This window comes from Pan troglodytes, chromosome 11 (assembly GCF_028858775.2).
Source record: "Pan troglodytes isolate AG18354 chromosome 11, NHGRI_mPanTro3-v2.0_pri, whole genome shotgun sequence".
NCBI classification, from domain to species: Eukaryota; Metazoa; Chordata; class Mammalia; order Primates; family Hominidae; genus Pan; species Pan troglodytes.
The window spans coordinates 58,812,404-58,834,628 of NC_072409.2; the positions used below are offsets into that span (position 1 = coordinate 58,812,404).

The 22,225-nt window shown below is 46.5% G+C and overlaps 1 protein-coding gene and 1 pseudogene across 4 annotated transcripts in view; both read left to right on the forward strand.

Moving 5' to 3' along the window:
* The window catches only part of LOC129135946 (zinc-regulated GTPase metalloprotein activator 1C), a 95,673-nt gene that overhangs the window by 58,881 nt on the left and 14,567 nt on the right, over positions 1 to 22,225 (forward strand). The window contains exon 8 of one of the 4 annotated variants that reach the window (XM_054658171.2): positions 706 to 1,921. The exons of the other annotated variants lie outside the window; for them this stretch is intronic. Within the exon in view, the coding sequence (XP_054514146.1) occupies positions 706 to 904 (199 nt within the window). The 3' untranslated portion in view covers positions 905 to 1,921. Of the gene's footprint in view, positions 1 to 705; positions 1,922 to 22,225 lie in introns of those variants that run through there. 4 annotated transcript variants of the gene reach the window in all.
* Positions 1,931 to 10,355, forward strand: LOC112207680 (forkhead box protein D4-like 1; annotated as a pseudogene).

Sequence of the window (22,225 nt, forward strand, 5' to 3'; positions counted from 1 at the left end):
CATCCCCCCATTGCGATGGGGGTCCTAAGAGCCAGGGGGGGGACAAGGACTGACTCTCAGTCCCCGCCTCGTGGGGGGTGGCTCACCACCCCCGCGATGGGGGTCCGAAGAGTCAATGGGCGAAGTGGGGCTGGCTCTGACACCCCGCCTCGCGGGGGGTGCCTCCCCCGTGTGATGGGGATCCTCAGAGGTAGGCGGGGAAGAAGGGGTGGCTCTCAGTCCCCGCCTCACGGGGATGCCTTCCCCCTTGCGATGGGGGTCCTAAGAGAAACGGAGGGAAGAGGGGCTGGCTCTCAGACCCCGCCGCGCGGGGTGTGCCTCCCCACCACTGCGATAGGGGTCCTAAGAGCCATGGGGGGAAGAGGGGCTGGCTCTCAGTCCCCGCCTCGCGGAGGGTTCCTCCCCGCCTCGCGATAGGGATCCTAAGAGCCAGGGGGGGTGGGGGGAACAGGGGCTGGCTCAGTCCCCGCCTCGCGGGGGGGCGGCTCGCTCCCCTGCGATGGGCATCCTAAGAGCCAGGGGAGTAAGAGGGGGGAGGATGATAATAATTTCAGCATCGCAGGCTGTGTTCACCCAGCCTGTTAAATCGTTATTAATATCCTGAAAGGGAGAGGATGATATTACTCCCCATAATAGACAGATATGACTCCCCATCGTAGAGCACGAGGTGTACACCCGCCCTGTGATTTTCTTCCTCATATTCAGAGAGCGAGAGGTTGATGTGACTCCCAATATCGGAGGAAGTATACACCCCCGTGTGAGATGGTCCTTAATAATATTCCACGGCGGAGGGGGTGATATGACTACATACATGGCAGAAAGTGGAAACCCCCCAGGGATATTATTCCCACGATCCTGGAGGGAAGAAGATGATGTTACTTTCAATATGAGAGAAGGTGGATGAAGTGGTGGACTGCCCCTCCACACCTGTGAGTATTTCTAGTTGGGTGGGACGAGAGACTGAGAAAAGAAATAAGACACAGAGACAAAGTGTAAAGATACAACAGTGGGTCCAGGGGACCGGCGCTCAGCACACCAAGGACCTGCACTGGCACCAGCCTCTGAGTTCCCTCAGTTTTTATTGATTATGATTTTCATTATTTTAGCAGAAAGGAATGTAGTAGGAGAGCAGGGTGATGATAAGGAGAGAGTCAGCAGAAGACATGTGAGCAAAAGAATCTATGTCATAATTAGGTTCAAGGGAAGGTACTATGACTGGACGTGCACGTAAGCCAGATTTGTTTCTCTCCACCCAAACATCTCAGTGGAGTAAAGAATAACAAGGCAGTGTTACTGCAAACATGTCTCACCTCCCGCCACAGGGCAGCTTTTCTCCTATCTCAGAGTTGAACGAATGTACAATCGGGTTTTACACGGAGACATTCAGTTCCCAGGGGCAAGCAGGAGATAGTGGCCTTCCTCCATCTCAGCTGCAAGAGGCTTTCCTCTTTTACTAATCCACCTCAGCACAGACCCTTTACGGGTGTCGGGCTGGGGGACAGTCAGGTCTTTCTCATCCCATGAGGCTATATTTCAGACTATCACGTGGGGAGAAAGCTTGGACAATACCCTGCTTTCAAGGGCAGAGGTCCCTGCGGCTTTCCACAGTGCATTGTGTCCCTGGATTATTGAGACTAGAGAATGGCGATGACTTTTACCAAGTATACTGCTGGTAAACATTTTGTTAACAAGGCACGTCCTGCATAGCCCTACATCCCTTAAACTTTGATTTTATACAACACATGTTTTTGTGAGCTCCAGGTTGGGTCAAAGTGGCTGGGGCCAAGCGGCTAGGGCAAAGCTACAAATTAACAACATCTCAGCAAAGCAATTGTTGAAAGGACAGGTCTTTTTCAAAATGGAGTCTCTTATGTCTTTCCTTTCTACATAGACACAGTGACAGTCTGATCTCTCTTTCTTTTCCCTACAGGTGGACACGCCCCCACTGATATTCCTTCTAATTGCAACGTGGGAGAGGAGGATATGACACGCGATATCGCAGGGAGTAGAAACACGCCTGTGATACTGTTCTTAATATTCAGGGAGGAAGAGGATGATATTACTCCCAATACAGACGGGTGTACACCCTCTGTACACCGAGGGTGTACGCCCGTCTGTGAAAGAGTTTGTAATCTCCAGAGGGGGAGATGATATTACTCACAATATGGTAAAGAGGCTGTGAGTCCACGGAGGATCCTCAGAGCCAGCGGGGGAAGAGGGGCTGGCTCTCAGTCCCCGCCTCGCGGGGGTGACTCCCCCCACTGTGATGGGGGTCCTAAGAGCCAGTGGGGGAAGAGGGGCTGGCTCTGAGACCCCGCCTCATGGGGGGTGCCTCCCCCCCCTGCGATGGGGGTCCTAAATGCCAGTGGGGGAAGAAGGGCTGACTCTCAGTCCCCGCCTCGTGGGTGGTGCCTCACCCCCTGCGATGGGGTTCCTAACAGCCAGGGGGGTAAGAGGGGCTGGCTCTCAGTCCCCGCCTCGCTTGTGTGCCTCCCCCTCCTGTGATGAGGGTCCTAAGAGCCAGTGGGGTAAGAGGTTCTGGCTCTGAGTCCCCGCCTCGCTGGGCGTGCCTCCCCCTCCTGAGATGAGAGTCCTAAGAGCCAGGAGGGGAAGATGAGCTGGCTCTCAATCCTCACCTGGCAGGGGGTGCCTCCCCCACTTGCGATCAGGGTCCTTCGAGCCAAGGGGGTGAGAGGGGTTGGCTCTCAGTTCCCGCCTCGTAGGGTGTGCCTCGTCTCCCTGCTATGGGGATCCTAAGAGCCAGGGGGGCGAAGAGGGGCTGGGTCTCAGTCACGACAGCATGGGGGGCCTTTCTGTTCTGCTTTTGCCCGAGTCAGCTTATTTGCTTCTTGTTCTAGCAGGGCAGTTGATGCCAAGGCCCTCAAACACGGGGGCCATCCTTTAGAAACTCTGCCTAGTTGTTTAGCGATGTAGGCCACCGGCCTTATCCAGGGCCCCACAGTTTGGGTTAAAAGTGCAGCTGCCTTCTTTTCTCTCTCTGACGCATACAATGGAAAAGGCTTTATCAGATGGGGTAGCTCCTGGGCTGGGGCTTCCAGAAGTTTTTCCTTTAACTCATGAAAAGACTTGCTGTTGTTGGATTCCCCGTTCCAAAGGTTCCCGGTTCCCGCCCCCTTTGTGACCTCATACAAAGGCTTGGCTAATATTGCAAAGTTTGGGATCCACAGTCTACAAAACCCCACAGCTCCTAAGAATTCTCTCACCTTGCTTGTGCCCTTAGGCTCCGGTAGATTGCAAATGACCTGCTTTCTTTCTGATCCCGGGCTGCATTCGGACCCCTGTCGGATAAAGGTACCTGCCCTGGGAAGATCTGAGCTTTCTTCTTGGATACCTAATACCCACAGTCCTCCAGGTGGGTCCTAAGGATCTTAGGATCCGCGATGGGGGACCTAAGCCGGTGGGGGAAGAGGGGCTGGCTCTCAGTCCCCGCCTCACTGGGGGTGCCTCCCCCGCTGCGTTGGGGGTCCTCAGAGCTAGGCAGGGAAAAGGGGCTGGCTCTCAGTCCCCGCCTCACTGGGGGTGCCTCCCCCCCCCCTGCGTTGGGGGTCCTCAGAGCTAGGCGGGGAAGATGGGCTGGCTCTCAGTCCCCGCCTCGCGGCGGGTGCCTCTCTCCCTGCCACGGGAGTCCTAAGAGCCGGGGGGTGGGGGGGGAAGAGGGGCTGGGTCTCAGTCCCCGCCTCGCTGGGCGTGCCTCCCCCTGCTGCGATGGGGGTCCTAAGAACCAGGAGGGGAGGAGGGGCTGGCTCTCAGTCCCCGCCTCACGGGGGGTGCCTCCCCCCCTGCGATGGGGGTCCTAAGTGCTAGGGAGGGATGAGGGCCTGGCTGTCAGTCTCCGCCTCGCGGGGGGTGCCTCCCCCCCCTGCGATGGGTGTCCTAAGAGCCATGGAGGGAAGAGGGTATGGCTCTCGGTCCCCGCATCGCATGGGGTGCCTCCCCCCCCTGCGATGGGGGTCCCAAGAGCCAGGGGGGAAAAATGACTGGCTCTCAGTCCAGGGTGTCCATGAGCTCTATGATCTGGAGGAGACTCCAGTGAGCTGGAAGGATGACACTGAGAGAACAAATCGATTGGTCCCATTGGTAAGTCTCAAAGGATTCACAGTTTTAAAACAAAGTGAAAAATATATTTGAAAGGGATATCATGTGCCACTTAAACAGATTAACCATTCAGGTCCTCTTTTAAAACTAAATAAGCTTGTGGTCAATGTTTCATCTTTATCATGTTACAACGTTCATAAAAGCTTGTTAGGACTTTTGTTCTTCTTCAGTTTTAGAAAAGTGGTTAATCCAAGGACCAATGTGACTTTGATGTACTGACCTGGAGAGTTAAAGATGGAATCACTCAATTACTATTCTTTTTGTAAATTTCTAAACACCATAAAGCATTTAATGAACTGGAATTGATAGGTGAACTGTGTCATTTTAATAAGCATAATGTAATCACGTCATATTTTGTTTTGTTTGCAGGCAGAAATTTAGATAAGGATATCCTTAAACAGCTGTTTATAGCTACTGTGACAGAAACAGAAAAGCAGTGGACAACACATTTCAAAGAAGATCAAGTTTGTACATAACACTAGAGGCATTTCTTATCAAAAGGATTGGATAATAAAAATAAGTTTCTACTGGGTATATTTCAAGCATTTATTTATTACTTTAGTTACGAATTCCAATATACTTTAAAATGGTATTTGTTTTACAGCATACATAAAATGTAGCAAATCAGTACTGTAAAACATTCAACATTCATACAATTATATGTAATATCCTTTTTTTAAAGAATGGTATTTCACAAAAATATCTTTTGAAATTGGCTTTGGAGTTTACATATACTGAACATGAAAGTTTATAATAATGATGATACAACTTTCAACATTGTCATTTTTTCTTAGAACTTCAGCTGATTGCAGAGATATAATGATTACATTGTTATTAAATTTTTTTAACACAAGTAAGTGTCACCATTTTATGACATGAAATAAAAGGTTATGACTGTTATTGATGTTGATGTTGACGACCTGATCACCTGGCTGAAGGAGTGTTTGTCAGGTTTCTCCATTGTAAAGTTACTCTTTCCCCCCATTTCATACTGTGCTCTTTGGAAGGAAATCACTATGCACAGCCCACGCTAAAGGAATGGGGAGTTGTAGTGTACTTTCTTGGGAGTGGTCTTCATAATTAATTGAAATTCTTCTGCAAGGGACAGTTGTCCCTTTTGCTTTATTAGTTCGATCATTTATGTTTATCAGTGTGGACACATGAATATTTTATACTTTGGGTTACAATTTAATACTACTTTATTTTGTTGCTCAAATTATCCCAGCTTTGACCATTGGGAACTCTTTCAGTTATCTCCTGTTCCCCCCTTTGACATACCCCCATCAGTGTGGGTTTTGTGTTTTGTTTTTGAGTGCCTCCTTATTTTTCTCCTGTATTTTTAAATAACCCCAATCCCTATTGAAGCTGGCGCTAGGAAAACTAACAATACTCCCTTTCCCAGGTCATCTGATTCCTATGCTGATGGAGGAAATGTGCCTCACATGCTGGGGGGCGCTGGGGAGGAGGCATCTGGGATTATGTGGTTGAATAAGACACCTGGCCTGGCCCTCCTGGAGCTTAGTTTAGTAGGTCACACAAGCAGTCATTGGTAAATTTGGGATTCAAACAGATCTGTTAGGTTCAAACCTGTCTGTTATTTGTCCTCCAAGCTTCATATAAACTGAGGAGCCTTAAAGGGTAAAAACTTCAGGAGCAGCAAAGTTTCAAAAAAAGATCAGCAAGAAAGCTCTTTTCCAGATTTTATCCTGAAGGCACTAGCTACTTTAAGCTATTTTTTATTATATTTTGCCCTTGCAGTTGGCGTTTGATTTCTCACTGAACATTCATTGTCATAATTATAGACACTATGTGACTATCAAGGGCATAATATTCTTTCATGCTGCATTTTTATTAGATGGCACCTCAAAGTTTTCCCAAGTAGGTGGGTTTTAAATTATGAATATATACCGTGGCATAATATCTTACTTAGTATTTTAATAAGATCCTTATTTATATAACAAATATTTTTTTTTATTCCTCTGTAGTGCAACTTTAGTCTCTGAGCTAATTTTCATGAAGCCAATCTAAAAATCGTGTTACTTCTAAGGATGTGGAGCGAGTGAGATGAACAGTTGTGCTGTCATATTGCCCCTCCCCAGTGCAGATAGTGAATGAGGACCCACTGATTTAAAGGCAACACTGCAGCCCCTTCTTGCCTCATTGAAGTCCCAAGTTTTATTACAGTAAAAGCACTTAATGTTGACATTTCTGAAAGAATGAAGAGGCCGGGCACGGCGGCTCACGCCTGTAATCCCAGCACTTTGGGAGGCTGAGGCAAGCGGATCATGAGGTCAGGACATCGAGACCATCCTGGCTAACACGGTGAAACCCCGTCTCTACTAAAAATACAAAAAATTAACCAGGCGTGGTGGCGAGCACCTGTAGTCCCATCTACTTGGGAGGCTGAGGCAGGAGAATGGCGTGAACCCAGGAGGCGGAGCTTGCAGTGAGCTGAGATCGCCCCACTGCACTCCAGCCTGGGCGACAGAGCGAGACTCCGTCCCAGATAAATAAATAACCAACCAAATTAGCTGGGCGTGGTGGTGGGCGCCTGTAGTCCCAACTACTCAGGAGGCTGAGGCAGGAGAATGGCGTGAACCCGGGAGGCGGAGCTTGCAGTGGTCCTAGATTGTGTCACTGCACTCCAGCATGGGCGACAGAGCGACTCCGTCTCAAAAAAAAAAAAAGGAAAAAAAGAATGAAGAGCCAGAGCCAGGCATAGTGGCACGCCTGTAGTCCCACCTACTCAGGACTCTGAGGCGGGAGCATCACTTGAGCCCAGGAATTCAAAGCCAGCCTGCGCAACATAGACCCGGTCTCTAAAAATGAATTGGTTATAAAGGATGAAGAAAGGAAGGAGGAAAGGGAGAGAGAGAAGCCCTTATAGAGTGGGTGCATTTCTTGTATGTGGGGCCACTTTGTAAGAACAGGATTTTTCAAACTGGGCCCATACTGGTATGTGTGAAATCAATTTGGTTGGTTATGGCCATTTTTTTAAAAAAAGGAAATATCAGTGATCACTATAGTGTAAGTATATTGTTTCGTGAAACCCATCTTAGTTATGTATTATGTCTGTATGTGTAAGATTGTGATATAAAATGTATTTCTGTGGTTAAATATTCAAAGAAATTGGAGAACCATTGCTACAAGGGGACAGAGGACTCAGTGTGAGCTCTCCTGCCTTCCCTGAATAAATTTACACATTTAGTGCTGGGACATTTGAACCTTTTCTGAAAATTTGAGTCAGGGAGAGCATCTTGGGGAGGTGGGAAGGAAGGTAGAAGGAGCAAAGCAACACCCCCCTGAAGCCTGGGAATATTGTCAGAACCTTAAATATAATTCAGCTCACCATTCTGGGTAAGGACAGACTCTACCAATGAAAATGGGTAATTACCAGCTGTGAAACACAAAAACATACTTTTACGGTTACACATTCCTTTACAAACAACCATGTACATTTCAGCCTCCTGCCCCACCATTTCTTTTCTCCAGGAGGGAAGGCTGCATGTCGAGGTGGTCATAGAATGTTGAGTATCATACTTTCCTACCTCGCTTTTATTTGCGCGAGTTTAAATGCGCCTTAACAGAACCCGTGCAAAGGCTTGCCAACTGTCTGGCTGCACTGGATGAGTAGAGCATCTTCCTTGGTGGCAGGTGGGTGCGAGGAGGAGGGGGCTGGGCTTTTCTCCGGACGGGTGTTTGCCCAGAAGACCATCATCACTGGACTACGTTAGGAGGAAGTGGCACCGCTCCGAGGTAGGGGAAGAAGGGTTATAAAGGGGGGAGTCCACCACACATGGTCTTGAAGAAGCTTTTATAAAAGGCAAAGGCATCTTTGCCGGACGTTGTTGCAAAGGAGTAGAAACAAGCAGACGAAAACATCCCAAAGGGTAACCACTAGCGTTCCTGCTTCTTGCAACATTCATCCCAGGCTTCCAGCTCAGCCCGCCCCAGGCCAGGTGATCAGCCGCCACATCCCCTGCAACTGAAGCACCTGCTCCTCCATGAACTTGCCAAGAGCTGAGCGCCTTCGCTCCACACCGCAGCGCAGCCTCCGGGACTCCGATGGGGAACGGTAAAATCGATGTCCTGGGAGAGGAGGAAGATGAAGACGAGGTGGAAGACGAGGAAGAGGAGGCGAGCCAGCAGTTCCTAGAGCAGTCGCTCCAGCCGGGGCTGCAGGTGGCCCGGTGGGGCGGGGTTGCGCTTCCCCGAGAGCACATCGAGGGCGGCGGCGGCCTGAGCGACCCCTCAGAGTTTGGCACCAAGTTCAGGTCACCGCCAAGGTCTGCGGCGGCCTCTGAAGATGCCCGGCAGCCGGCAAAGCCCCCCTACTCGTACATCGCGCTCATCACCATGGCCATCCTGCAAAACCCGCACAAGCGCCTCACGCTCAGCTGCATCTGCGCCTTCATTAGTGGCCGCTTCCCCTACTACCGCCGCAAGTTCCCCGCCTGGCAGAACAGCATCCGCCACAACCTCTCGCTGAACGACTGCTTCGTTAAGATCCCCCGCGAGCCGGGCCACCCAGGCAAGGGCAACTACTGGAGCCTGGACCCCGCCTCCCAGGACATGTTCGACAATGGCAGCTTTCTCCGGCGTAGGAAGCCTTTCAAACGCCACCAACTGACCCCGGGAGCCCACCTGCCCCACCCCTTCCCTCTACCTGCTGCACACGCCGCCCTGCACAACCCCCACCCAGGCCCTCTGCTTGGGGCCCCTGCCCCGCCGCAGCCAGTCCTGGGGGCCTACCCCAACACCGCCCCCGGGAGACGCCCTTACGCTCTGCTGCACCCTCATCCTCTTCGCTACCTACTGCTCTCGGCCCCCGTCTATGCCGGGGCACCGAAGAAAGCAGAAGGCGCGGACCTGGCGACCCCGGCACCCTTCCCGTGCTGCAGCCCTCACTTGGTCCTCAGCCTTGGGAGGAGGGCAAGGGTCTGGCGTCACCACCGGGAGGCGGATGCATCTCTTTCAGCATTGAGAGTATTATGCAAGGGGTCAGGGGAGCGGGTACAGGGGCTGCGCAGAGTTTGTCCGCGACCGCGTGGAGCTACTGCCACCTGCTCCAGCGACCATCAAGCCTGTTGCATCCCCAAACCGCTGCCCCTTTGCTGCAAGTGTCCGCCGCCGCCGCTGCTCGGACAATTTTGCAGCAATAGCAGCAGCATCAGGAGGAGGACTGCGCCAACGGCTGCGCTCCCACCAAGGGCGCGGTGCTGGGCGGGCACCTGTCGGCCGCGTCGGCGCTGCTGAGGTATCAGGCAGTGGCAGAGGGCTCTAGGCTGACATCGCTGGCTGCCCCTTTGGGCGGAGAGGGGACCTCACCAGTTTTTTTAGTATCGCCCACGCCCAGTTCCCTGGCCAACTCCGCAGGGCCCTCCTAGAGCCAGGTGGGAGTGGGGAGCGGCCCGCAGCTGCTCACTCCACCTTGCGCGGCCCATACTGGGCGTGTGCATCTGAATCCCGCTGGAGAGCAAACACGAACTTCTGTTCGCTGCAAAATGGTTAGAAAGAAACAGCTGGATTACGTTCCTCTAAAAACCACCTGAACGTAACCTTCGCAGGGCGTCAAGTCATCTTTTCTTGCCTTCGGTTGTGGCTTCTATGGCTTTCCCGATTTGCACATTTCCTGGGGTACTATGAACGTGAGTGGAGTATTTTGTTCTGGCATTAAAAGAAAAACAAGCAAGCAAACAAAAACACAGCCTCCGATGCCAAACATGTTCCCCCTTCTTCACTTCCTTGGAACTGGAAGTATTATTCCTAAGTCTAGTGCAAAATGCTTCTACTCTCTGTGTCTTCCTGATAGGGATGTTTAATGTAAGTAGGATATTAATTTCAGAACATTGATTTCTTATCTGTGTGTCTGACGTGCCATCTTTAATGTTAAAATTAAGGTGTTAAAATTAGGCCTAGTTATATAGACGAAATAAAATGCTAAGTCACTACACTACATCGTTTATTTTCTATTACGTCTCATTCTTCCCTTTCTAAATGGAACTTTTTAAAACCTACATTATTTTCCCTCAAACAATTTATTTTCACAATTCATATTTATTATAGATAGCAGAAGTAATCCATTTTAATATGGCCTTTAAAAATTCCAAATATTTGAGGTTGAAAATGTCCTGGCTTTTAAAATAGGAAATTTACTATTTATGAGACTTCTAAAAGAAAAGAATAGGAGGGCATGTAAATATATTCTCCATTTATTTTTCATCACCCCCAACAAGCTGGAAAACCATTTGAGATCAATTTGGAATGTAGTGGCCAACATGTACTCAGGGAAAATAAAAGGCTATAAATATATATATATATGTCCATATATATATATATTTTAAGCACTAGAATTTTCAAAACTTATTTCTTAAAAAAAAAAAAAACTCTGAAAAGACTTTGCAACTAGAAAGGTTTAAGTGTTACTCGGCGTCAGGGGACGGAGTGGGGGGAAACCAGACAAGAACGCCCATCATGAATTGCTCCCCATAAAGAAAACAAATTTCTAGGAACTTGGCCATTTTCCCCTGTCCTGAGTGGGGTTCCCGATTCCGTGCCGCTTTGAGGGAAGCTGCTCTGTGAATGTGAGAAAGTTTTTCCCCCAGCCCCCATCTACTCCCCATCCCCAGCTATGAATTTCTTATTTCAGGAGGGAGGACAAACATGGAGACACACATTTTTACAGTAGTCTAATCGGCCGATTTTTCTCCGGCTTCTCTTCTCCATCCCGTCTCTTGGAATTTCTTGGCATGCCCTACCTGAGATCCCCTACGGGAGATTTCCTCTTGGCTCCTGCGGTTCTGAGGACGTTCTGAAAAGTTCCCAAGCCCCACCTTTGGTAGCTGCCCAGACCCCAGCTTCCAATTCTTCCCTCTTCTTTGCACAGGTAGCCGTCAGCCCCATAGCACCACCAGCGTCCAAAATAGACCACTTTTAGCAAATCCGGCAGGGCTGGGGCAGTCTAAGAGTTTGGAAACAAACTGAGAATAGAGGGGTCCTATTTCATGCCAGGTTCTCGCTGGTTTACGTTCCAACTCCCCTCTGTCCGTTGTGCGAAAACGTCTCCAGGCCGACCTTCATTCATTTATTGTCAACAAACGTCCTGGGAGAGCGGCTACAGCCGGCCGCTGAACCCAGAAGGGACTTTCTCTAGGCTTTCTTGGCACCCTCCCAATTATCTTCCTTCTCTTGCCCGAGGGGGCAGACCAACACACTACGAACATGGGTGACTGAGGGTCAGACCCCTTCCCGGAACAGCCTCCAAGCTCCTAATTTTTGCCTAATGTTAAACCATATCCAAAGATGAATATTTAAACAATCAATTCAGTGGCGGAGTAAATTAAACGTTATTCTCCGATCAAACAGGAGCTTCCGGTCCACCTGTTTGGAAGCACCCAGGCAGCTTGGAGAGGTCCGGCCTTCTGGTGCGACCCGCAGGGGTTGCCTTGCCCGGCTCGCGGAATGGACGTTTACCTGTCGCAGCTACGAACCCACCAACGACACCAAGCACTTGCCGGGCAGACCAGGCGTCGTGGAGGCGCCCCAGCCCCCCCACCCCCCCGCAACGACGCGTCCCAGGGGTGCGTAGTGCTTGGCGCGGTGACCAGACCTGGCCGCCTTCCTGACTGCACAGAGCAAGAGGCCACACTCTGGATCCCAGGCCGGGTCCCTGTGGTTCTGGGAGGGAGGTCCCGGACGCCTCCCAGATCTCGGGCTTCTGTAACCCTGAGGCTGGGTTTTAAAATCACGGCTCTTCCAAGTTACACGAAGAGTCCATGGTCAAGGGTCAAGGGTGGTCTTCGACCCTCGGGATCGTCTTCTTGAGAAATGGCTGAGAGCTAAGCCTAGAGCTGCCCAGGGAAGGAAGCCAAAGAGCTGGAGCCGAGCGCGAAGGGCTGGGAGGCGCGGGGAGGCCCCTTACCCCCGCCCCCCCCCCACACACTGTCCTGCCCGCTAATAACGCTGATAATAGTAACAGTATCGGCCAACTGTTTCCCCCCTGCTCCTGGTCTGCCAGGCACCGGATCCTCCTTTAGCACTCCCAGCACTCACTGAAGAAGACACTATGGAATTCTCCGTTTTCCAGACTAGAAATAAGTAACTCTGAGAAATTAAGAAACTCGCCCGACGACCCTCAGGCAGTAGCACCTGGCCAGGTTTGCTTTCTGAACCACTAACTCCACTCGCGCACGCCACCTTTCCTGCCTGGGCCTCTTGCGGGTCGCAGGGGTGGAAGCCTGACCTGGGCCAGGGCCCGGATTTCTTCCTCCTGGCCTCTGTCCCACCGCCCCCGGTGCCAGGAAGCGCTTTTCTCTCCCCGAGACCCAGACGCGCCGAAAGACTCGCGCGGTCAGTTCCCTACCCCACGCCCTGGGCTGTGCGTTTTCTTGCAAGCCTCTGCCGAGTGCGGGGAACGGCGCCGCCAGACTCCCCCAGACCGCGCTCCGGCTCACGCCTGACTAGAGCACTCTGCTTCACAGAGGGGCGTTCTGCGCGTTCTTCCTCCCTGGTGTGATTTTCGTTCTTTTTCCTCTCGTGATCCCCAAGAACCCAGGCACCCCTCGACGTAGGTGCCGGCGGTACCGGGAATCCCTTTCCTGGACTCCCTGCGGGCCCGAAGCCACCTTCTAATCCCAGCCGCCTTCCCAAGGCGGCGGAGGTGGGCAGCTCCGGGCTCCGCGCCGCCCCGCGAAGCCGGAATTTCTCTTCGGAGTCTTGATACAGCTCTCCACTTCGTCGCCCCGCACTGGATCCTGGTAGCGTGAAACTTGCCCAGGAAGCTGGGCTGCGCTGGCCTGGGGTGAAGGTCCAAGAGACGAGGGGGCCGGGACGCGGGGCTGTCGCAACGACTGGCCCTCTGCGAACCCTCAGGCCAGCAGGACTATAGGAGTGGGAGTGGAGGTGGTGGCCACTGGAGAGTAGAGAGAACGTCCAGGAACCGGTGGACTAGGGGTCCCCGGCGGCTGGCCGAGGGTTGCAAGCAGAGGGGACTGTCGGTTGCCAGCAAGTCCCAAGCAGATGCCTTCTGGCAGGGCAGTAACATTCTACAGTGCCGATTCTGTGTACATTGAGTATCCAAAATGAATAAAATCTGTTTATGCATCGGAATGTAGCTTATGATTCCAAAATCTCATCTCCAGGCTGCCTAGATCACACGGCCCCGTTTCATTCATTTTTACTTAATAACGGTCGTTAGACAATTTAGAGAAACAGCAGAAACCACGAGAAAAATAATGGAATCAAACGGCGGTAAGGACTAACAAGGCTGGCGGGGAGATTTAGCAAATGGTGGCTTCTGAGAGTTTGCACCAGTCCTTCACCACATTTTATTGGAAGTGTGGAGAGTCATGATTCTCATTCCTCCCCAGCCTTCCGGAAAAATGCTCAGAAATTTCTTTCCACATTGACACCTGATTACAGTCTAAATAGTAACCTTATTCTGATTGTTAATGTAACCTTCTCGTAATTTCTACAAAAATACTTTAGTTTTTCTAGATGTGTTTTCATGTAATCACTGAAATTATTTTTAATTGGTTTTAAGCATTCATTGAGCCCATATGCACCACCTGCAAAAAAGTTACATAGGTGATCACTAACAATACTAGAATTCGCCCCATCCAAAGAAAACATTAGAGTAGAAAAAGAAAAAGGATTTGAGAATCCAGTATGAAATTCAGTTAATCATTACTTCCCTGTTATTCAACTACCTTAACATTGTCAGGTTTACCTGAACATAAACTTCATTTTCTTAATTGTTCTTAGAACGAAGGGATATGTTTATTGAAATCAGTAATTAAGAATATTTTGGGACAGTTATGATTTACTTAGCCAGTGAAGCAGTTTCTATTCCCAAATCCAGGCAAAGAGAACAATAAGATTAACCGTAGCCTAAGAGATTTCCTTTTTGTCAAATAATGTGATTTTGCTATGTATAGAGGAGATGTCTATATGTAAGGGCATATTTATGACCAGTAGTTCCTAAAATTAAGGGGACAATTATTGTGTTACTCAAGGTATCAGTTGTATAGGATACATTATGTCATATTTCAAACAATGTTTATAAAGAGATTAGTATAATTAACCTGTATGTACTTCTCCTCTGGGCCAACCTTGTGTCTTCTTTATTTGCTGACAGTCCCCTCCCCACTGAATTATTTTGAATCAAATCCCAGTCTATCATTGTATTGTATTTTTGAATATTTCTCTAAAAGATAATAATTCCATCAATGAGACTGGGTGCAGTGGCTCCTCCCTGTAATCCCAGCTCTTTGGGAGGCAGAGGTTGGAGGATCACTTTAGGCCAGGAGTTCAAGACCACCCTGAGCAACATAGCAAGACCCCATTTATAAAAAAGAAGATTCCCATCAATGTAACCACAATACCATTATCACACCTAAATAATCCATTAATAGCATCGGTTTATCCAGGCAATATTTAAATATCTTCAATTGTCTAAAAACTTTTTGTTTAGTTGGTTGGTTTGAGTTAGAATGCTAATAAGGGTTACGTATTGTGTTTGGTTGATATGGGCTATTATATCTCTTTTAGATTTCCTCAATCCTCTTTTTTTGTTTCCCTTGCATTTTTTATGGGAGAAACTGAACTGTTTGTTCTGAAGAAGTTGACATTCTGGACTTTGTAGCTGCAGGTAATAGTTTTTTGGCAAGATATTCCCAGGGATAAGGTCGTTTATTCAGACTTTTGAATATTGGCAAATAATAATATTGTTTGTAGAGGGAGAAGGATTAGTCAAGATATTTTGAAGAATCAACTATTGAAAAAACAAATTTTTATCAGAGTAAGCATGGATCTGGTAAAGATTATGTGAAATTTTCCTAAATGCAAATACAATCTAAAATTGTAATGTCTTACAATTAAAAAATAGATTATTTTCCATATATTTATAGAAATATAAATGATCAATCAACTATTTCATTGACAATTTTAAATCTAGTTTTATCTTGAGGAGAATAAAGTTTTTTATATCTTTAGTATTTTAGTTGAAGATCCAAAGACATTTTACGTTAAAACTTTAGGTTTTATATTGTTTTGTGTTTTAAAACATAAAATCTAAAATGTGGTAATATCCATGAGGTGCAGATAGAGTAATAGCACAAATTCTGTGTTCATGAAAATTCATTTTAGTATAACTTAATTAAAAGGACTCAGGATTTGAGTGATATTAGATTAGACAGAAAAAAGTTCACTTGAGTGTAAGACATAAGTAATAAAAACCAAAGGTAGCTAACTTTTTTAGGCTTCTTCTTTCTTTAATGAGTATGCATATGAAATAAAATTTCCATGTCCATGTCCATTTTTCCATGGTACATAGGGCTTCTATAATTTCATCTATTTCATCCTGCAGTTATTTTCATGGGTTTCTGTGTCCACCACTATCTGGAATCTCTGAGATGGTGAAAACGAAATCTTATTCTTCTTTATATTTCAAACAATTCCTAGCACATTATCAAAAATACCTGATAAAATTTATTGTGTCTGTAATACTGGTAAGCATGTAAAAGGGTGGTAAATATATAGGCTTTAAGTTTAGATAGATCTAAATATTATTAAAATTACCAAATTATTGTTTTTAAAAAGTATTAGTTTCCTAGGACAAATAGAGATTTTTAGATAAGGCTGGATTTGTAATACTTTAAGCAACAGGTCACAGTGCTTAAGTATTTAATGCCGATTTGGCAAGCAGCTGATGTTTTACATAATGCTGTCGGGTATTTTATATTTGCGTGTATTTTCTGATGCACTGGATCCAGCACTTCATGTCACGTCATATATCTGTTTATAATATATACAAATGTATTTTCATATATATTTGATGTTTGATGGCTTTGAAACTTTAATCTTGAAATAGATTTTAAATTTTTATTAAAACTATTTAAATAATTACTGTAAGGAAAGAGCTCTTATTAGTTGAAAGAAAATGTAGATTCATGTTTCCTTGGAGACTAGTCTAGTTTCCAAGGATAGACGGCAGTGAGGAGTTGGGTATCTAGATGGAATTTCTGTTGGTTTGGATTCCAGCTCTGCTGCTTACCAGCTTTGTGACCTCAGGCAAACAACTTAACCTCTCCAAGCCTCAATTTCCCCATCTATATAATGGTGATATTTATAAGTTTCACCTTATAGGGCCATGGTGGGGATCACATGAAATAGTGTATGTGAAGTGCTTAGCACAGTGCCTGGCACATACTCAATGCTCTATGCATGTCAGCTAGTACTTAATGATGCTAATAAACATGTTGTGTCCCTAAGCACGGGTGGGATCTTGCCTGACGTCCTTCTCTCTGCGTCCTGGTCAGTCTTCACATGGTGGGCATCCTTTATTTCCAGTCACACACGGGTGGTACGCAGAGCATGCTGTTTCTTTCCTGCCAGAAGGTTCCTGCTGCAGCTCTCCTGCTAGTTTAGCTTAGCCTTCTGGTTTGAGGGATGAGTCACATGTACCATCACTTCCCAGGACCAACAGGACCTTTCAGGAAAGCTATCCCTGCTTACACAGAGAATTGCCCTTGCCTAACACTGAAGCCTGGCAGAGTAACATGAAATAACCACAGCAATTCTAAAATTAGAATTAGCATGCCTAGAATAACAGGTATAACCTTCTCTTGTACTTTATCACTTGCTTCATTTCTGCTCAGCCTAATTTTCACTTGATGTGTAGATTTATTTTTTGTTCACCCATCCAGAAAATGTTGACTGAGGAATTACTCTGTGTTAGGTGCTGTTGTAGGAGCAAGGGATACAATGATGATCAAGGCAGATGCAGCCGTTACCTTCAGGTTGTGGAGTCCGGATACAGACTGGAGGCAGGCAGCTGTAAGATGTGTGAGAAATGCTGCGCCGGATCAGCCCATGGTATTAGGAGAGCAGGTAAGGAGGGTGGGGACAGGAGCGGACAACCTGGAGGAAGAGGCACCTAAGCAGAGTCCGGAAGGCTGAGGAGGAGTCAGCAGGTAAAAGAGAGGGGAATCATGACATGCCATCTCAACTGTAGGGCACGGCTAGCTGGCTGACTTAGCTGCTGTAACACCGGATTTTTGCAAGACTCCCTGAGTATTTCTCGTGGACTTGCGAACAAATCTGAGCAAGAAAACCACGTAATTTCTTTTATGCCCTGCCTAAGAAAGCCACCTGGAGGGGCAAGGGGACCTTAGCAGAAAGAAGCTGGAGGTGGGGGGAGAGCAGGGTGATATTACTCTCCATATGGTGGGGGGTGGACACCTCGCTGTCATATGGCTCATAATATCCAGCGGGGGAGAGGGGGTTGACTTTCCCCTACGTTATTGGTAATATCACCCCCCTCTCTCCCGCTAAATATTAAGTACAATATCACAGGTGGGGCGTACACCCCCGGCGATGTTTGAAGTAATATCAACTTCTCCCCCTCTGGATGTTAGAAACAATATCACAGGGGGGTGTACACCCCCCTGCGATCCTGGGAGTAACATCATCCTCTTTCCCCCGGATATTAGGAACAATATCACAGAAGGTGTTTACAACTTTTGCAATGTTGGGAGTAATATCATCCTCTCTCACCCTAGATATTCAGAACAACATCACATGGGAATTGTACCCTTCTGTTTATTGAGAGTAATATCATCCTCTCCCTTTCTGTATATTAGAAACAATATCACAGAGGGCTGTGTACAGCCCCAGGAATGTTTTGAGTAATATTATCCTCTCTCTGCCTGGATATTTGGAACAATATGACAGGAGTTGTGTACACCCACTGTGATATTCGGTTTAATATCAACTTCTATCCCCTGGATATTGGGAGTAATATCTATCTTTAGCCCCTGGATATTAGGAACAATATCACAGGAGGGGTGTATACACACGGCGCTATCGGGAGTAATATCATTTTCTCCACCCCTTGATATTAGGTACAATATAACAGTGGGGATGTGTACCCCCTGGGATATTGGGAGCAATATTAATCTCTTCCCCTGTGGATGTTAGGAACAATATCACAGAAGGGGTGTATACCCCCAGCGATATTGGGAGTAAGATCATCCTCTCCCAACTTGGATATTAGGAACAATATCACAGGGGAAGTGTATAACCCCTGAGATATTGTGAGTAATATCATCCTCTCCCAAAATGGAGATTAGGAACAATATCACAGGAAAGGTGTACACCTCTTCTGATATTTGTGGTAATATCATCTCCTCCCCTCATTGATATTAGAAACGATATCACAAGGTGTGTACAGCCCCTGCGATATTGGGAGTAATATTATTCTCTCTTCCCCTGGATATTAGAAATAATATCACAGGCGGAGTGTACAGCCAACCCCCTGCAATATTGGGGGTAATATCATCCTCTTTTAACCTGGATATTAGGAACAATATCACAGGGGGCTTGTACACTTCTTTTGATACTGGGAGTAATATCATCCTCTCCACAAGTAAATAGTAGGAAAAATATCAAAGAAGGTGTGTACACCGCTTGTGATATTGGGAGTAATATCATCCTACCTCACCTGGATATTAGAAAAAATATCGGGGGGCGTTTACACCACCTGCGATATTGGGAGTAATATGATTTTCTACCCCAGTGGATATTTAGAACAATATCACAGGGGCAGTGTACACCCTCTGAGATATTGCGAGTAATATCATTCTCACCCCGCCGCCCCCACGCCAGATATTAGGAACAATATAACAGGCAGATTATACACCTGCTGCAACATTGAAATTAATATCATCCTTTTCCCCCTGGATATTAGGAACAATATCTTATGGGGGGATTTACAGCCCATTCCATTTTGGGAGTAATATCAACTTCTTCATTGCTGGAAATAAGAAACAATATAGCAGTTCTGGTGTACACACCCTGTGATATGGGCAGTAATATCATAGACTCTCCCCCGGCATATTAGGAACAATATCAAAAAGGGGTGTATACCCACAGCGATTTTGGGATTAATATCATATTCTCCCCCCTGGATATTAGGAACCATATCAAAGAAGGAGTGTCTACCCCTTGCGATAGTGACAGTAATATCATCCTCTCCCTCCCTGGATATTAAGAACAATACCACAGAATTGGTGTGTACCCACTACGATCATGGGAGTAATGTCATCCTCTAACCCCTGGATATTAAAAACAATATCACAGAGGAGGTGTACACCCCTCGCGATATGGCCAGTAATATCATCGTCTCCTCCACTGCGTATTAGGAACAATATCAAAGGGATGTGTACACCTCCTGCGCTATTGGGAGTAATGTCATTCTCTTTTTCCCTGAATATGAGGAATAATATCACTGATGGGGTGTACAACTCCTACGATATAGGCAGTAATATCATCCTCTCCCAACCTGGATATTAGGAACAAAATAACAGGACATGTACACCCCCTGCGATACTGGGAATAATATCAACCTCTCTCCCACTTAATATTAGAAACCGTATCCCAGGAAGAGTGTAAACCCTCTGAGATATTGAGAGTAATATCATCCACTCCCTACCTAAATATTAAAAACAATGTCACGGGAGGGGTGTACACCCCTACAATATTGGGAGTAATATCATCCTCTCCCTCCCTAGATATTAGAAACAATATAAAAGGGGTCACGTACACCCCCTGTGATATTGGGAGTAATATCATTCTAATCCCCCCTGGATATTAGGAAGAATATTATACAGGGGATGTACACCCCTTGACATATTGTGAGTCATATCATTTCTCTTCCCTTGGACATTAGGGACAATATCACGGGGGGGGGGTGTCTCCTGTTATATTGAAATTATTATCATCCTCTCCCAAACTGAATATTAAAAACAACGTCACGGGGCTGCTGTGACCCCAGTAATATGGACAGTACTATCATTGTCTCCCTCCCTAAATATTAAGAACAGTATCACAAGAGGGGTGTACACCCCCTGCAATATGGCCAGTAATATCATCGTCTCTACCTTTGGATACTAGGAACAACATCACAGAGGGTGTGTACACCCCCTGCGATACTGGGCATAATGTTAGCCTCTCTTCCCCTGGATATAAGGAACAATATCCCTGGTCGGGGGAGGTGGAGTACATTAAGAACAATATCTGAAGGAGGTGGGTGTACACCCCCTGAGATATTGCATGTAGTATCATCCTCTCTTTCCTAGGATATTAAGAACAATATCACAGGAGGGGTGTACAGCCCCTGCGATATTGGGAATAATATCACCCTATCCCCCTCTCAATATAAGGAACAATATCCCAGGGTGGGTGTACATCCCCTGCGATATTGGGCGTAATGTCATCATCTCCCAACGTGGATATTGGGAATAATGTCACAGGGGGGTGTACACCTTCTTCGATATTGGGAGTAGTATCGTCCTCTCCCCTCGGGATTGTAGGCAAAATATGGAAGGGGTTTTACAACTCATGCGATATGGGCAGTAATATCATCCTCTCCACCTAGATATTAGGAACTATATCAAAGGCGGCTGTACACTTGTTACGATATTGGGAGTAATATCCTCTCCCATCATGGATATTAAGAACAATATTCCAAAGGAGGTGTACACCCCCTGCGATACTGAGAGTAATATTATGCTCTCCCCTTCGGGATATTAGGAACAATATCGCAGGAGGTGTGTACAACCCCTGTGATATTGGGAGTAATATCGTCTTCTCCCCCTGAATATAAGGAACAATGTCACAGGAGGATGTACACCCCCTGGGATATTGGGAGTAACATCATTTTCTCCCCCTCGAGATATTCGGAACAATATCACAGTGGGTGTGTACAGCCGCTGCGACATTGCCACTGGTATCATCCTCTCCCTCCCAGGATATAAGGAATGGTGTCACAAGGGGTGTACACCCCCTGCGATATTGGGGGTAATATCTTCCCCTCCCCCACTGGCTATTAGGAACAATGTCACAGAAGGGGTGTCCACTCCCTGCTATATTGGGAGTGAGATCATCCTCTCTGTCCCTGGATATTAGGAACAATATCCCTAGGGAGTGTACACCTCCTGCAATATTGAGACTAACATCATCCTCTCGCCCCCTGGATATTAGGATCAATATCACAGGGGTGGTGTACATCCCCTGTGAAACTGGAAGAAATATCATCCTCTCCACCTTTGGATGATAGGGACAATATCACGGGGGAAGTCTACGCCCCCTGCGATATTGGGAGTCATATCATCCTCTCCCACCCAGGATATTAGGAAAAAAGATGACCGAAGGGATGTATACCCACTGCGATATTTTTCATAATGTCATCCTCTACTTCCTGGCAATTAGGAATAACATCATAGAGGGGTGTACACTTTCTGTGATATTGGGAGTAACATCCTCTACCCCTCGGATATAGGGAACAATTATATTAAGTATTAATATTCATAAATATAATAACAATTAATAGAAATCATCGATATAATTACTATAAAGATAGTAAAAGTTAATACAGATTAAAAATATTAATGGTTACTATTAATAATTAATAGCAACCTCACTATTAATAATAACATAATGATATCGGTAATTAATGTTACTTAATTAAATCAATAAGTGATGTTGGTAATAAAACAATAATTAATATTAAGATTAATAACTAATATTGAAAAATGACAATACTAATAATTAATTTTAATCATGCATAATCATATTTAAAATAATCATGAATGATTAATAACGTTATGCTATTAATTAATATTACCATTGATAATTATTAAGACTGATGTTTAATAATTAGTAATATTATTAAGACTGATGCTTAATAATTAATCATATTATTTCTCCTAATACCATAGGGGGTGTACACCTACCTGTGATATTGTTCCTAATATCCAGGGATGGAGAGCATGATATTAGTTTTAATATCTCAGTAGGTGTACACTCACCCTGTGACACTGATCCTAATATCCAGGGGATAGAGTATGACATGACTCCCAACATAGCAATGAATGTACAGCCACCCGGTGATATTGCTCCTAATATTCACGGAAGAAGAGTATGATATTACTCCCAATATCGCAGGGAGTGTAAACCTCTTCTGTGACATTGTTCCTGGTATCCCGCGGGGGAGAGGATGATAATAATTAAAGTATCGCAGGCTTTGTTCACTCACCCTGTGATATTGTTA